General features: G+C 35.8%; 1 protein-coding gene across 3 annotated transcripts; it reads right to left on the bottom strand.

Moving 5' to 3' along the window:
• Positions 1–10,827: 10,827 nt before the first annotated feature.
• LOC104239267 (ER membrane protein complex subunit 7 homolog) lies at positions 10,828–14,615 on the bottom strand. Of its 3 annotated transcripts, none has more exons than XM_009793861.2 (7): positions 14,512–14,615; positions 13,782–13,825; positions 12,756–12,864; positions 12,201–12,234; positions 11,964–12,080; positions 11,770–11,869; positions 10,828–11,244 (listed from the first exon to the last, which is right to left on the bottom strand). In XM_009793861.2, exons 2-7 carry the CDS (start codon positions 13,801–13,803, stop codon positions 11,150–11,152), a joined length of 477 nt encoding a protein of 158 aa, XP_009792163.1. In that variant the 5' UTR covers positions 13,804–13,825; positions 14,512–14,615; the 3' UTR covers positions 10,828–11,149. The 3 variants fall into 3 exon arrangements, with proteins under 3 accessions (XP_009792163.1, XP_070006210.1, XP_070006209.1); XM_070150109.1 differs by lacking the exon at positions 14,512–14,615 and adding an exon at positions 14,242–14,360; XM_070150108.1 differs by lacking the exon at positions 14,512–14,615 and having other exon boundaries at positions 13,782–14,360.
• Positions 14,616–15,155: the final 540 nt, after the last annotated feature.

Genomic DNA, 15,155 nt, shown 5'->3' with positions numbered 1-15,155 from the left:
CTTGGACTTTGGCGATTGAAAAGTTGAGATGAGAGGTAGAGATTTTCCCACTGGGCGTGCCAGAATTTGTAGACAATAAATTGCGTCGAGAAAGTAAAATTAAGATCGAAAAATATTGCAACAATCGTAGTATTTTATTTCAAATATTTGAGTGTTACAATCTCTATGAATCCTCTGATTCTTCTTTTCAATAGTAAATAAATTCAAGGGCCTTTGAGCTTGATCTTGAATCTATATTTGTTGTCACGAACGATGATCTTGAATTCAACTAGCACGAACTTTGATTTGAACTCGTACTCCTTAAACCTTGATTTGTTCTTTGTTCTTGAGCTTGAACTTGATTTGTTCTTTGTTCTTGAGCTTGAACTTGATTTCTTGAACTTGAACTTGATTGCGTGAAATTTGAAACTTGTGGAGGAATTTGCAGTGTTTGATCCACGAGCTCTTTCTTGCTTCTTGTAATAACTTCTTGTGTCTTTTCTGGGTTATGAAGACCCCTATTTATAGTTGCAGAAGGGAGGAATTATGATAAGAACAAACTCTTTCCGACCAATCAAATTGAAGTGTGACATGGCGACATTTGATTGGCCAGAACATGTCACTTGCACACGTGACGTGGTTTCATTGGCCTTTTAGTTTGACTTGGCATGCCTTGTCATTTTGACATAAGGCATGATCCTATTGGCTTTTTAGTTTGACTTGTCGTGCCACGTCATTTCACGTGTGGCACCAAACTGTGCCTCTAGGAAGATGATATCTTGCGCATAAAGAAATGGGCTCATCATTTGTAGGCCAACTAAATGGGCTAGCCCAATGAATTTGGACCTATTTATTTAATCTATATATGTTGAATTATTTAATTAATCCAATTATATTAGCCAAATAGATTTATTTGAACTAATATATCTTGAATTTAAAATATAGTCCGAATTATTTCACGTATTTAATTTCAACAAAATTTATATGCCTACAAAAGGATTTGTATAGTACGAAATAACAAAAAACTTATTTTTTTAAAAGAAAAAAAAACAAAAGATCATAGGAATCATCTATTCCGCATCGTTCCTTTTTGACAGGAATCGATAAGAAGTAAGAGATATTTCAAGGCGATTCGATTTCATACTAATATAGTAGTATAAGAACTATTCCAATTTCGGTGAAGTTACAAATTAGAAGTACTCAAGAAATTTTGCTTCATAAGAAAGAAAAAGATTTCCGGTAAACTTTCAAAATAGTAAGCATTTATTGGATTCCAGGTTCCAGCTGAAAGTTTTGTCTTGAGTCTTGACTGCATTCAGGGGAGGATGCACGTATTCTCAAGCGGTGTCACGTGACACCGCTTCGTCGGAAACACCTACTATATGCATATAAAGAATACTTAACAACATATATATTTGTTTCCAATGGCACCGCTTAACGTTTCATATTGTGTGGTCCATTGGTTAAGCATGTCTTTCTTTTGTAAAGGTCGGGGATCAAACCTCAAAAGCCACATTAATTCCTTAAATTTTTTAGCCTTTTTTAGCCCATTGTTTGGAAATGGCATGCACGAAGCTCTCATAACATTCTAAGTGATAAATATTTCCATATTTCTATTTCTATAGATTTACTAATCCTAAACTTTGTAAAGGACTACGTAATTCTATTTCTACAGAAAAATTGTCTTGTTCTTTTTTATTTCCTTCAACATAGATGAAGAATTAAAAGATAGAATATTTATGTTTGTGGTGAAATTTCTTTAATTATTTACTATCGTTAATTAGTAACTTTATAATTCAATATTCGTTTTAGTTTTTAAATGCATGTGACATCGCTTATGAATAATTCTGCATACGCCACTGACTGCATTGTGGCAAAACCATGTTCGAAAAAACATTAGAAAATATTTTGGTCACTTAGTCAATACACATACTCAGCAGAATTAGAAAACAATAAGAACAAGACATAATTGATCAACTCCACCACCACATGGTTTCTACGAAGCAAAACAAAAACAGAAATCATGTATGTTCTTTTTTAGTGTGTGTGTCAATATCAGACAGTTGATTTTTTCTTTGGCACTTCTCTTGCTAGCTTTTTTTGTACAGATTTGATGTCACTACTAATTTGAGTTTGTAATCTATGAGACATTAATCTGGGCATTCTTGGCCATTGCAAACAATACCGTACCAAATGGGGTTTGATAGTTTCACCAAGTGGCAAAGACACAATCCTTAGGCATGTGTCACCTGATGATATGCGTTTCGGAAAAAAATTATTTTATATGCATAAATAATAGCTAAAAAATAATGTATATGTCATTATTCCTACCCCGCCTAAAAATGGTAGTAAAAAGTAAATAATAATTTATGACTGAAGATAAAACTAAGAAATTATTATTATTTCAAAGTCAGACCGCTTAAAAGTTAAATTATAATAATAAATCAACACTCTTTTAATAAATGTTGAGTGTGCCACTAATTTCACCATTCTGGTACACACTCACATCACTCCTTCCAAATCATTTTCTCAACCTTTGAGACAACTTCACGTAGTTCCCCTCTCTCTTGAGTCTTCTTTGATTGGAAAGGAATGAAAGAAGTACTATTATATCGTCCCATATTAGGGATGTGCACGGATCGGATCGGATCGAATTTAGTACATTTCAGATTCTAAAAAATGCAATCCGAATCCGATCCGAATTATATCGGATTGGATCGAATTTTAAAGTTTGGATCGGATCGGATTTCGGATCGGATTATTATGCCTCAAAGCTAAACTAATATGTATGTTTTCTTTGTAAAAGAGGCAATACATTAAGAAAAATTCATGTTTATGCAATTATGAGAGTACTATGATGTCAATATAGCTAAATCTAGCAATTGTAAAGGTAATAACTTGGAAGTTGATGTAAAGGAAGTACTGACTATCCGAAATTAAAGTGTAGTATTTATATATGCCCTAATAATTTCGAATTTCGGATCGGATTAAAATATACCAATCCGAATCCGATCCGAAATCCGAAATTTTAATAAACATAATCCGAAATCCGATCCAATCCGAAATCCAAAATCCGAAATTGAATGGATCAGTTCGAATTTCGGATATCCGATCCGAATGAACAGCCCTATCCCACATTGAATCTAGAACTTTTTGTTCTTTTGGCCAAAATTTATAGTAATGCTTTATATATAAAATCTAAATTCCAGAGATCATCTCCTTTCTGTTGTTATCAAAAGAGAGGTTCTTTAATATGTTAATAGTGGACATGTTAAGGTAATTATTGAGTCCTGTCAGGTAATTTTGATTAGTGAATAAAATAGTTTAATTAAAGTGATTTTTCTTTTTCCTTTTTTCTCTCTTTCTGTAAGCTCGAACTGAAACCCATAATTATTTCTAAAATCTCTCTTTCAGATATTGAGCACCTCGGCCATCTTATCTGTCTTCTAAAAGTGTAAATTTCCAGTGCACATAGAATACTAATTTTTGTTAATTATAACAGAACAAAAATAGGTAATTTCGTACTCCCTTTTGAGAGAATTAAAAAAAATATGCAAAAAAGCAGGAAACAAACTTGTCTAATAAACACATCTTATTTATTAATCATAGCTGACGAGTTAAGACCGTCGACATTCTCCATACGTTATTGCATTAGATATACATACATACACACATACATATACATATGGTGGAATTTGGGAAAAGATAGAGAGCTCTCTAAGCTCTCCTGATCAAAATATCACTTCGTCATCATCTGAATAATCCACAACAGGACTACGAGGTGGCTTGTTATGGTTAAACCACTGAGCCTGTCCTTCATCTTCATCTTTCGTATTTTAAGTATGAACTACAATTCACGTACATTTTTGCCTTCTTTTTACTTTTGCTTGGATTTCCTTTGGTCCATGTTATTAGAGTATTTATAGCAGTTTTTGTAAGAGGAAATTATATCAAAGCTAGTCATATGATTCTTTAATTTGCTTAAATTGGACGCTGAATCAAGTTCTGAGAATAATCAGTCATATATATCCGAATGGCTTGTACTGAAGAAAATGAGTGATCCATAGTGAAGATGATGAGAATTATCCTAATAACTTAAGTATGAGGGTTCAAATTATAGTGGTAATTGTGTAAATAACTGTTATACTTATACATGTAGTTTAACTTGATGGTGTAAAAAATTTTATGCACTGTCATAATACTACAAAACTTAAACTTGTTTGAATTTTAGTGTTATACAGTATAACTGCCAATTGAAAATACTTTTACCCTATCATTGTACTTTATTATGTTGAAATCGCCAATCTGTCTTATATTTTTAAGTTACTATCCCATTTCTTATGAATGATGGTTACATGTAATTATCATTTAAGTGATCAGCTGGTAGTATCACAAAAATGTACCTAATTAGTGTTTATATTGTAATAAACTGTATATTGCATTAACATAAGCCTATATAGTCGTTGCAAAGCTGAGGTAATAGTGAAGACTGAAGACGTAAGTTTCGATCAGGACGTAAGATTCATTTGGTATTAGATTCACTTCTATCTTACAATCTGTTAGTACTCTATTTTTTCTTTATTGATATTCCTCGTCAGAGTTACTCTTGACAGTACCAAATATAAATGCTTATCACTAATTCTTTACTTTCTTTGATTCTTGATCTTATCTCTATCACATTCATTGTACATCTTTTGTTTCCTGCTCCAGCATTTTCTCTTCCAGAATATGTTGTGGAAATATAGAGAAATTTCTTATCTTTAATTAAGGTCAATATACTTTGCTTCGAAATTATGTATAAATAAAATAAAAATAAACACTTAGCAATACAGAATTTATGTCGCAAACCAGGTACTCCATTATTTATGCGAAATTTTATGTTGAGATTATGTTTCCATATGCAACCAACCAAACAATTTACATAGATAACTAGCCTTTGTGTGCTTTGACCAAACTGGTATTAGTACCCGCGCAATGCACGTATATATACCATGTCTTTATATGGGTAAAACCGAGCCCATGGGACGACTCGGTTTCCGATGAAGTAAACGGAGCAAGAAACGTGAAGGCAAGGAACAGGAGTTGAGGCAAGGAGCCCCTCAATCCGGGGTCCGAGTAAAACATCTGCCCTCGAAAGTATCGAGGTCATGGGCCCCGGGTCTGGTTCAAATCCCAAAGGCCTCGGAGTGTATCACAGACAATCGAGCATGACCAAAAAAGGTTGTGATATCCGCGACCAACTGGATATCGTGACATGGACCTCGGCACGTATGGGCATAGAACCAATGTTTAGTTAAAAAGAAGATATTTACCTTTTATGGAATTGTACTTAGGGTAAAACTCTCTTACTACATAAAGGGGGGGGGGGTCTGATTATTCATTAGGGACACTGTAACAGGCACATCAAGGCAATATACTCTTATTTACTCTGTTATTCAAAGTTCTTATTCTTGTTCATCAGTGCTTCGTTATTGTGAGTCCGGGATTGAGGGTAGATATCTCATTAAGGTTGTTATTGAGCCCAGAATCACCCCTCTTAAGTGGTTTGATAATCTATTACTCCCTCCGTTCCAGTTTATGTGAACCTATTTCTTTTTTGGTCCGTTCCAAAAAGAATGACCGGTTTCTAAATTTGAAAATAATTTAGCTTAAACTTCCAATTCTATACTTAATGAGAAACTTTTATAACTACACAAATACTATGGACCCCTTTTGACTTGTTTAGGACCACAAATTTCAAAAGTCTTCATTTTTTCTTAAACTTCGTACCCAGTCAAACAAGTTCACATAAATTGGAACAGAGGGAGTACCTATTTTATCTGCTTAATCTAACACAATCTGTCATTTGTATTGAATTAATTCACATATCCTTAAAACCACATATAAATTCAATTGCTATCCATTTTTTAGGGTAAACAGTTTGGCGCCCCACCGTGGGGCCAAGGATAATATTGGCAATTTAATACAAATTTTCATAACACACTCTATTTTACACTTGTTCTTTGAGCTTTAATTTCAGGTCAAATTAAAAATACCAAACTCCCAATCTGCCCCTTTGAATGTTGATGCTGAGTCTGGACACCATGGCGAGAACAACAATATAGCGCACAACAACGAGATTCACCCTTCTGACCCTAACGGGGCCCCGGTCGCAGACCCAATCAACGCCAAATCCATGTGGCCATCGACGCTAACTTACCCACCGATCCGAAAGTCAGTGTTTGCGGGGGAGCCAAGTCGGTAACCAGGGATACGCATAGCAGTGAGGACGATGGGATCAACTTGCGGGTGATCTTCGAAATATTACAGGCTCAATAAGCAGCGATAGCCCAGCTGCAGAATCAAAGCCGCTCCCCTAACAGAGTTGAGCCCAAACCATCTCGGGAAAACATTCGTAGAAATGAACCAGTCATAGAGAGGCCGAGTGAAGTTGAACCCGGGACCAACCCCGAGATCATAAAGATGCTCGAGTAATTAACAAAACGGGTGGAATCGGGGGAAAAGAAAATCGAAGCCAATGACAAAAAAGTGGAAACCTACAACTCCAGGGTCTATCAAATCCCAGGAGCACCACCGATGCTGAAGGGCCTGGATTCTAAGAAATTCGTTCAAAAGCCTTTCCCTCCGAGTGCAGCCCCGAAGCCGATCTTGTCATGACCCTAAACCCGAACTCGGTCATGATGGCGCCTCTCGTGAAGACAAGGCCAACCAATTATACCCAATTCACTTTTTAAACAATTAAATATCATAAAAGCAGTCTAAAACATGATTAGCAATACTAAGTATCGGATAATGTCAATAAAGTGCGGAAGTACAACCCAACACAACCCTAACCGGGGTGTCACAAGTCACGAGCATCTACTAGGGTATAAATACAACTGAAAGCCTGGAGTGTACAAATATAGTCTAATGAAAAGAAGAGAGAGAAAAGTAGTGTTGCGAACGCCGACAGCTACCATGCTAAACTCTGATGACTTTGCCTCTGATCAGCCAATATATACCTGAATCTACACACAAGGTGCAGGGAGTAATAGGAGTACTCTGACTCAGTGAGTAATAATAATAAATAAAGACTGAAGGCAAGAAATCACGTAAACCATATCAAGATGTTGTATAGAAGCAGTCCAAAACCAGTAAGAAAACAGTGAAATCAAAATCTCTTAAAATATCTTAGCTCAGTTTAAACTTCTTAAAAATGACTTTTTCAATAGTTACGCAAACGAATGCAAACAATTAGTACAGATAAGCACAGAAATCCGCCCCTCGGGCACAAATACACAATCAATAGGTAATGACAGGCAATTAAGAAGATAAACACATAAAGGTTCGCCCCTCGAGCACAATCTCAGAATACTACCAGCCCTTCGGGCTATATCTCACATCACAAATGGGTACCCGCACTCACTGGAGGTGTGCAGACTCCGGGAGGGGCCCCTTACGGCCTAAGCGCAATATCAAGCCATCTCGTGGCATTAAATCTAGGCCCTCGGCCTCATATCAATCAACAAGCCACCTCGTGGCGTACATATCTCAGGACCTCGGCCTCATAATCAAATCAGTATCTCACTGCTGTGGCGTGCAGCCCGATCCAAAAGTATCTTCACAATACAGGCCCTCGGCCTTACTCAGTCAAAAATCACATAAGCCACTCGGGCAACAGTAAAACATGATGCTCAGCCCAAACATCATTTAGAATATCATTTAAGTCTCAAAACGGAGTAAAAATGGCTGAGTGATAAAACAGTGGAAAATAACATGACTGAGTTCAATTAATAAGTCAAAGTAGTGAGGAAATAGTAATAAAAATCCCCGAATGGTTCAAATAGTTGGCATGAAGCCCAAATATGACAATCAGCCCAAATCATGATGATAACAAATAAGTTTCAGTCAAATATGCGGTAAAATCATCAATCAGGACGGACCAAGTCACAATCCCCAATAGTGAACGACCCCACGCTCGTCATCAAACGTGTGCCTCACCTCAATATAGCACTACGATGTGCGATCTGGGGTTTCAAACCCTCAGAGCATCATTTACAATCATTACTCACATTTATCCGGTCCAAACTCTAGCCCGCGATGCCTTTGCCTCTCGAATCGATCTCCGGATGCTCCAAATCTAGCCGAAATCAGTACAAAACCATCAAAATGTGCTAAGTGAACAAAGCCCACTCGAAAATAATCAAATTACAACAAAATTCCCGAAATTGGTCAAACCCGACCCCCGGTCCCACATCTCGAAATTTGACAAAATTCACAAAACTAAAATCCTTATACTCTCACGAGTCTAACCATATGAAAATTATCCAATTCCGATACCATTTGATCCTTCAAATCATCATTTTACATTTTTAAAAGATTTTACAATTTCTTCCCAAATTCCATCCTAAATCACGAATTAAATGATGAATTCAATGATAGATTCATGTACTCTAGCCAAGTCTGAGTTAGAATCACTTACCCCGATGAATTTCTTGAAATACCTTCGAAAAATCGCCAAAATTCAAGCTCTCTAGGTCAAAATATTAAATAAAACCCAAAACCTCGTATTTATAGAGTACCCCATAGATTTCCACCTCCGCTGACCGCACAAAATCGATCGCGGTTCGCACAAAACCAGTGCGGTCCGCACAAAAACGACCGCGGCCGCATAGGCTTTCCTCTGCAGTGACAGACTTTAGTGTTTTGGTCATAACTTTTGCTACAGATGTCCGAATTGCAATATCCTTACCATTCTGGAAACTAGACACGAAGGACTACAACTTTCATTTTTGAATCATCTCAAAATTTCTAGTAGATCAAAAGATTTGAGCTTCCGAAACAGGACCAGTAAAATGTTCCCCACCGCGGCCGCACTGCATTTTGTGCGGTCTGCACAGCACCTACCGCGACCGCACTTTATTTTGTGCAGACCGCGCTGGTGGGTTCTGAGGCCCGCAACCCTCCTGGACCTGCTATAACTATGATTTTCGGCCTAAAACATCCCGGAACCTACCCGGAACCTCAAACTAATTGTACCAACACATCCCATGACATCGTTCAAACTTGTTCAAAACTTCGGAACGCTCACAACACATCAAATCACCAATTTAACATAGGATTCAAGCCTAAGAACTGCAAAGACTCTTAAATTATGCTTTCGATCAAAAAGTCTATCAAATCTCGTCCGAATGACCTAAAATTTTGCACACACATCCCAAATGACACAACGAAGCTACTGTCACTCTCGGAATTCCATTCCGACCCCTATATCAAAATCTCGCCTATCAACCAGAAATCGCCAACATATCAACTTCGCCAATTTAAGCCTAAATCTTCTCTACAACTCCACAACCCATTTCGATCGTGCTCCTACGTCACAAATCACCTCCTGAAGCTAACCGAACCCCTTCTAACACATAAGTCAACATCCGGTTGACTTTTTCAACTTAAGCCTTCTTAAAAGAGACTAAGTGTCTCAAACTTCACCAAACTCATTCCAGGCTCGATCCGCCCAACCCGATACCACAAAAACACGAATAACGAAATATAAAGAAGCTGAAATGGGGGAAACGGAGCAGTAACTCATGAGACGACTGGCCGGGTCGTCACAGATCCCAAAGAAGTTCCGCATGCCCAAAATTTCTAAGTACAACGGAACAACCGATCCATGTATCTCGTTGTTACCTTTTTTTCATTGTATTTCAATGTATCTTTCTGTATTTCATGTATTTCATTGTATTCACTGTGTTTAATTTTTTCTACTTTTTCAATATATTCACTGTATTTAACTGTATTCAATGTAATTATATAATTTCAAAGCTTCACTTTGTTTCACTGTTTTGTCCAGCGGTATATATTCAGCAGTATTTATTCAATGTATTGTAGAATGTATCCTATATTTTTTTAATTAATATAATTTATGTATTCAATATATATATATATATATATATATATATATATATATATATATATATATATATATATATATATATATATATATATATATATATGTATGTATGTATTTAAATGTATATGCAGTATGTATTCATATGTTTTTGCATTATAGATGACCTGCTATACTTCATGTATTCAGTGTATTTTTATGTATTTAACTGTATTAAATGTAATATATAATTTCAATATATAAAACTATTTGTAAAGATACAACTAAAAAATATTTTAGTAAAGATACCACTAAAAAAAGAAAGGATGGATTGAATCTCTGAAGATTGCTCTGTTTTTGGGGTGTTTTTTGGTCGAGAATCTTTTCTATAACCGGAAATATAAATTTTGTGTGTTATAATTGAGTTTGTTGAGTTATATTAGGAGTCTATCTCGTTAATTGATTTACTTACCTTTTTTAAGAAGTTGAAGACCTTTTTTAATGCAAATTTCGTTACTGTATTCACTAATACATATGAATACAGTCTATACGATAGCTGTAATTCCCTTTTTTCCGCCGGATTTTCCTATTGTATTCATTAATATATTAGCTTAAATACACCGAATACACTCTATAACAAATTAAAACATAGCTATAAGAAGTAATTTAGTAAATGGTAGCTATAGCAAGCTAATAACCACTAAAACATAGTGGTTTTTGAAAATTTCACTTCAATAAATGAGCGTGTTAATAACGAACCCATCCTTGGACGGGTAGAGCGGGTCATTTGGGCTTGGGCCAAATTTGACAACCCTAGTTGTATAGAACTGACAGTTCGTTTAGAACAGAAATAGAAAGAGAGTATATTGCCTTGCAGCTTAATTCCAAACTCTCACAGCTACTACCACTACATGTTCTGGATTTCTTTTTTCCTTAGAACTGGTAGCTGATACTCCTAAGAAACTTGCATAAGGCAAAGCATATACAGTGATAAAAGGATGGCGAGACTACTTCTTCACAGCACAATAATATTGGCATTGGATTACAGGCAATTCCATATTAAAAATTTCTTAGGATAATCGACGCTTAAACCTGATAACAACGGCCTACAATTTTAACCAAAAGGAAATGTAGGATCTTTGCAAGTGATTAAAGGTACTAATAATGGTACTCAGAGAGTTCAGAAAGATTGAGACTGGGTGTTGAAACTAAGCTTACGATTTTTTAGCTTTTCCATAGAATGGAAACGAAGAATTTCCTTTTCTAGCAGAGGATTTTAGAAGTTCTTAATCCTGTCTCGACTCTCTAGTTGATCCTTTGAGCCCCAGGCAATAAGCTTGAAAGAGTGGGAACTCCTTGGTTTCTCATTTCCTCTTGTGTTCGTCTTATTTCTTCAGGATCTGCCACGTAAAAAAAATCAGCACATTAGCACGAGATATCTTATGTAATGTCTGTTTGATCTAGCAGCGGAATGACAGTAAATCAAGAACCAAAAAGTTAAAGTAACTTCAGGAAATGCAAGCAATAGAGTTTCGTCTCATGATCGGAATATGTACAGAAGACAATATAGGTTTACCAACAAGTTTACTCAATTCAAATTTAATGATATCTTATGTAATGCACAATAGTACTCTAAAACACCTTAAGGTCATCACTTATCAACTTAGAAAAGAAGAAAAGAAAAATGTTTGTAAAGCCATCCAATTCAATCAAGAAAATCAGAGATCGACGGGTAAATGGATAAAATTGCATAGATAACATCGGATACTAATCCCTATAATGAACCACATATATATTTAGCACAGTCATTGCAAAGCACATAACTCGAGCATTATGGACGGATAATTTGAACAGCTTTGTGGATTTACCACCCTATTGCATGTGTAGCCAACTTCATTTTGGTGAAAACAAGAGAGCACACTCACCCATATTTTCTGCTAATTTTGGCATCAAAAACATTACAAACAGCATAAATCCAATCATCAGGCCCACTGGACTTTTCACCAGTGACAATGGTTCCTTTATCTGCAAGAGAAATTCACTCAGTAGTTTGGAAAGAAAATTACAGAAAAGGAGGGCTGAAGGAAATTAAAGGGAAACTAGGAGATCAATGTCCGACCTCATAATACTGCTCCTCATTCAATGGCTCCAAAACCAGTTCAATCAGACTCCTCCTATTCTCGGTTAACGCTGCTTGAACCTTACATGGGTTCCTCGCACTAACATCAACTCGCACCTGACATCCAGAAAGGGATCCTAATAAGCATATAAATCTTTTTAAGGGAAAATTGATCAAGAATTAAGCAGATGGTGGTAGAGAAGCTCATTGGAGAAAAGAAGTAGCCAATTGCAACACCTCTATGAGATGTGTTCCAGCTGAAACATTATGGCTATTCTACGGTTAAGGAATTGTACATAGAGAACAACATTCACTTCTTACATAAAAAAATAATAGACCCCGGATTATGACCAGAAGGTTAGTAAAAGCTACAGAGCAGACAAGAGGGCAAATATCTCACCATGCTTAAGTGTATGGCTAACAGCAAATATGTGATAGATAATATGAATCACAATGTTATTTTGCTGCTGCTAGGAAATGAAGTCTACTCAATCATATCTGAAAAGTATAGCGCTGAAAACACCAATTATCACATAAACCACTCACATTTAAGCTCCATTTTATTTAGCCAAACATTTTGCAAACAGATCATACAAGAAAACAATGCACAAAATCAATGAAAATACATTATGCAAGTTTTTTCTTTTTCTTGGAGAGTGGAGCACTGCAGCAGTAAACATTCAGTTGAGGAAGCACAACGCTCATAACAATATATAGAGTCTAATCAAGATACATAACCTAAGATATCAAATCTGAAGACTGACTTAAGACATGGAGTCATTGGAAGGATACAATGAGAAATATCCATCGGGTCTCAAGAAAGTAACTCTTTGGCCACCATTGAGTATGACTTTTACATTTGAAGCTTTAGCTGACAAACCAGATCCTTTCAAGATAAAGCCTATAAAAGAACCAAGTTATAAAAGTTAATAACCTGGTAAAACATCAACTGTAGTCAGAGGCGGACCTATAGCCTAAATATGGGGCACCTAATCCATAGTCTCTTCGCCAAACTAGATATTTTATATATGTATTTTCTAAAATTGTTCTTATATTATTTGTTGGCACCCATGCTCCAAAAGGATTAAATGGCGCATTTAGTTGGATACTGAGTTATTTACTCAAACAAACACACGGATCAATTCCCACTTGATAATTTTTTTCTCTTTTCTTTACTGATACGCCCATATTCTAGAAATCCTAAATCGGCCTCTGACAGTGGTGAAGCAAAGTGAATCTCTACAACAAAAGGAGAACTTTAGCACTAGAATCTGAAATTAATAGAACACAGAGGTAGAAAAACTCTATTTTTGGGTTTCTCACCCGGTGATCGGTACCACGTTGGAGCCCGACTATATCCGGATTCGCGTTGCGTAGGGACCCATTCGGGGGGAGCCCTCTCTACCAAAGATTTTTTCATACCCAGGGCTCGAACCCAAGACTCTAGCAAAGGAAAGACCAACCTAAACTCTATCTATCTTAACAAAAAGTTAGGAAAATTTGACCAAAAATAGTAGTATAACTTTTTCTGCCAAATGGTTGTTTAATTAGTACGTTGGGTCATCCCAGATGGTTTCTACTTTCCTTGGATGGATTTTTATTCACTATTGATTGTACTATGTAGTATATATCTTTAGTTTAAAATAGCCCATCTTTCCTTAAAATTAAATATTTCAGCTAACAGATTAGTCAAACTGGCCAATAAATAGGATATAAATGATATGTCATCCAATGTGAAACTTATACTGACTACAGTTCTATGTATTCTGAAAATATAACTAGGAAGGAAGGTGGGGAAAAAAAAATTCAAGTATGTACCAGGAATTTTTACTCTAGCCATCACAGTATAACCATCAGTATTCCTGCAAATTAAAATTAATTGATAATGAAAACATAACAAGGAAAATGTGGATAAAATAATAAAATGGTGTTAATATGATGTAATAATCTTTAAATATTCAAAACAGGCTAAGATTTGAAATATTCAGATTCACTGCTCATATGCTGTGGAAAATCAATCAGTTGGGGTTTAATTTCTGTTAACAAGCCATAAAAAAATAATACAAAACAGGGGCACTGAAGATCTAAGATTCCAAAATTTTGACATTTTTTCCCATGAGAACACCAAATTTTTAAATGGAGATTAAACTTAGAAGCTAGAAAATAATCAAATGAGCCTTAATTTAGTGTTTAAGCTTGATAAATTGAAAAACAGGGGAAGTGAAAGATCCAAGATTTAAAAAGTTGACATATTCTAACACCCAAAAAGGGAAAGCACCAAATATTCAAATGGAGATTAAATCCCGGCCAAATACATAAGCAGGCCCTTAAACTTGGCTTCAATTTCCATTTGAACACTTAAACTAAAACTAGTTCTTATTAGACACTTCAACTCCAACAGAAGTGTGTCTATTAAACACATATTTTACATTTCCAAACAAAATGAAGTGCGTGTGTTGACGTACTAGGCCAACCAATTAGTAAATGGCACGTGTCAAGTAAACAAAAAAAAGAGAAAGCTATCGGACAAAATTCTTTCTCCCCTCACCCTCTCCATTCGTCTTTTTCTTCTTCTTTTCTATTCTGTTTTTCTTTTCAATGTTTTTTTCTTCCTCTTTTGTTCTGGTTTTTGTTTTATTGTTATTCTTTCTGATTGAGGTGGTTAAATCATCGCAGACCCATTTGCTTACTATTGCAGATCTCGTTTCTAAATGGTATCTGTTCGACTTGCTTGATAAATACTGGCATTAAGAAATTGTTCAAGACAAAAAAACTTAGTGGGAAGAATTTCTTGTTTTTTTGGGTATATGGAGAACCTCAATTCCAGACCCCCATACCTCACCGAGACCCTAAAAATATTTAGTGAGTAAATACTTGGACATGACGGTAGTGAAGGATACAGTCTATGGTTGTTTAAAAGGAGTAAATTGTTGCGGAAGCCAAATGTATATAGTGTGAATAAGTCACAATTACTATACCAAAAATTATGACAGCCACCAAATAATAAATAAGACAGTAAAACAACAATAAAGGGAACACCAGAATTTACGAGGTTCGGCTAATTTTGCCTACTCCTCGGACACAACCAATATTTTATTCCACTCCAAAAATACAAGTGAAATAATACTAAAGAGAGAAGATACAAATGCCTTAAACAGATGAGAAGACAAATGAGAGGTGTGTTTAAATCCT

The sequence above is a fragment of the Nicotiana sylvestris genome, chromosome 6, assembly GCF_000393655.2.
Source record: "Nicotiana sylvestris chromosome 6, ASM39365v2, whole genome shotgun sequence".
Lineage (NCBI taxonomy): Eukaryota > Viridiplantae > Streptophyta > Magnoliopsida > Solanales > Solanaceae > Nicotiana > Nicotiana sylvestris.
The sequence above is the reverse complement of the archived record's forward strand: the minus strand, read 5'-3'. Positions and strand labels throughout refer to the sequence as shown.

Excerpts from the sequence above, each read along its gene's own strand:
- LOC104239267 (XM_009793861.2), bottom strand. The coding sequence starts at position 13,803 with ATGGCTAGAGTAAAAATTCCTG. Across the intron at positions 12,235-12,755 it reads CCCGATGGATATTTCTCATT|CCATAATGTTTCAGCTGGAA; the intron begins GTATCCTTCCAA and ends ACCGTAGAATAG. Across the intron at positions 11,245-11,769 it reads AAAATTAGCAGAAAATATGG|ATCCTGAAGAAATAAGACGA; the intron begins GTGAGTGTGCTC and ends TTTACGTGGCAG.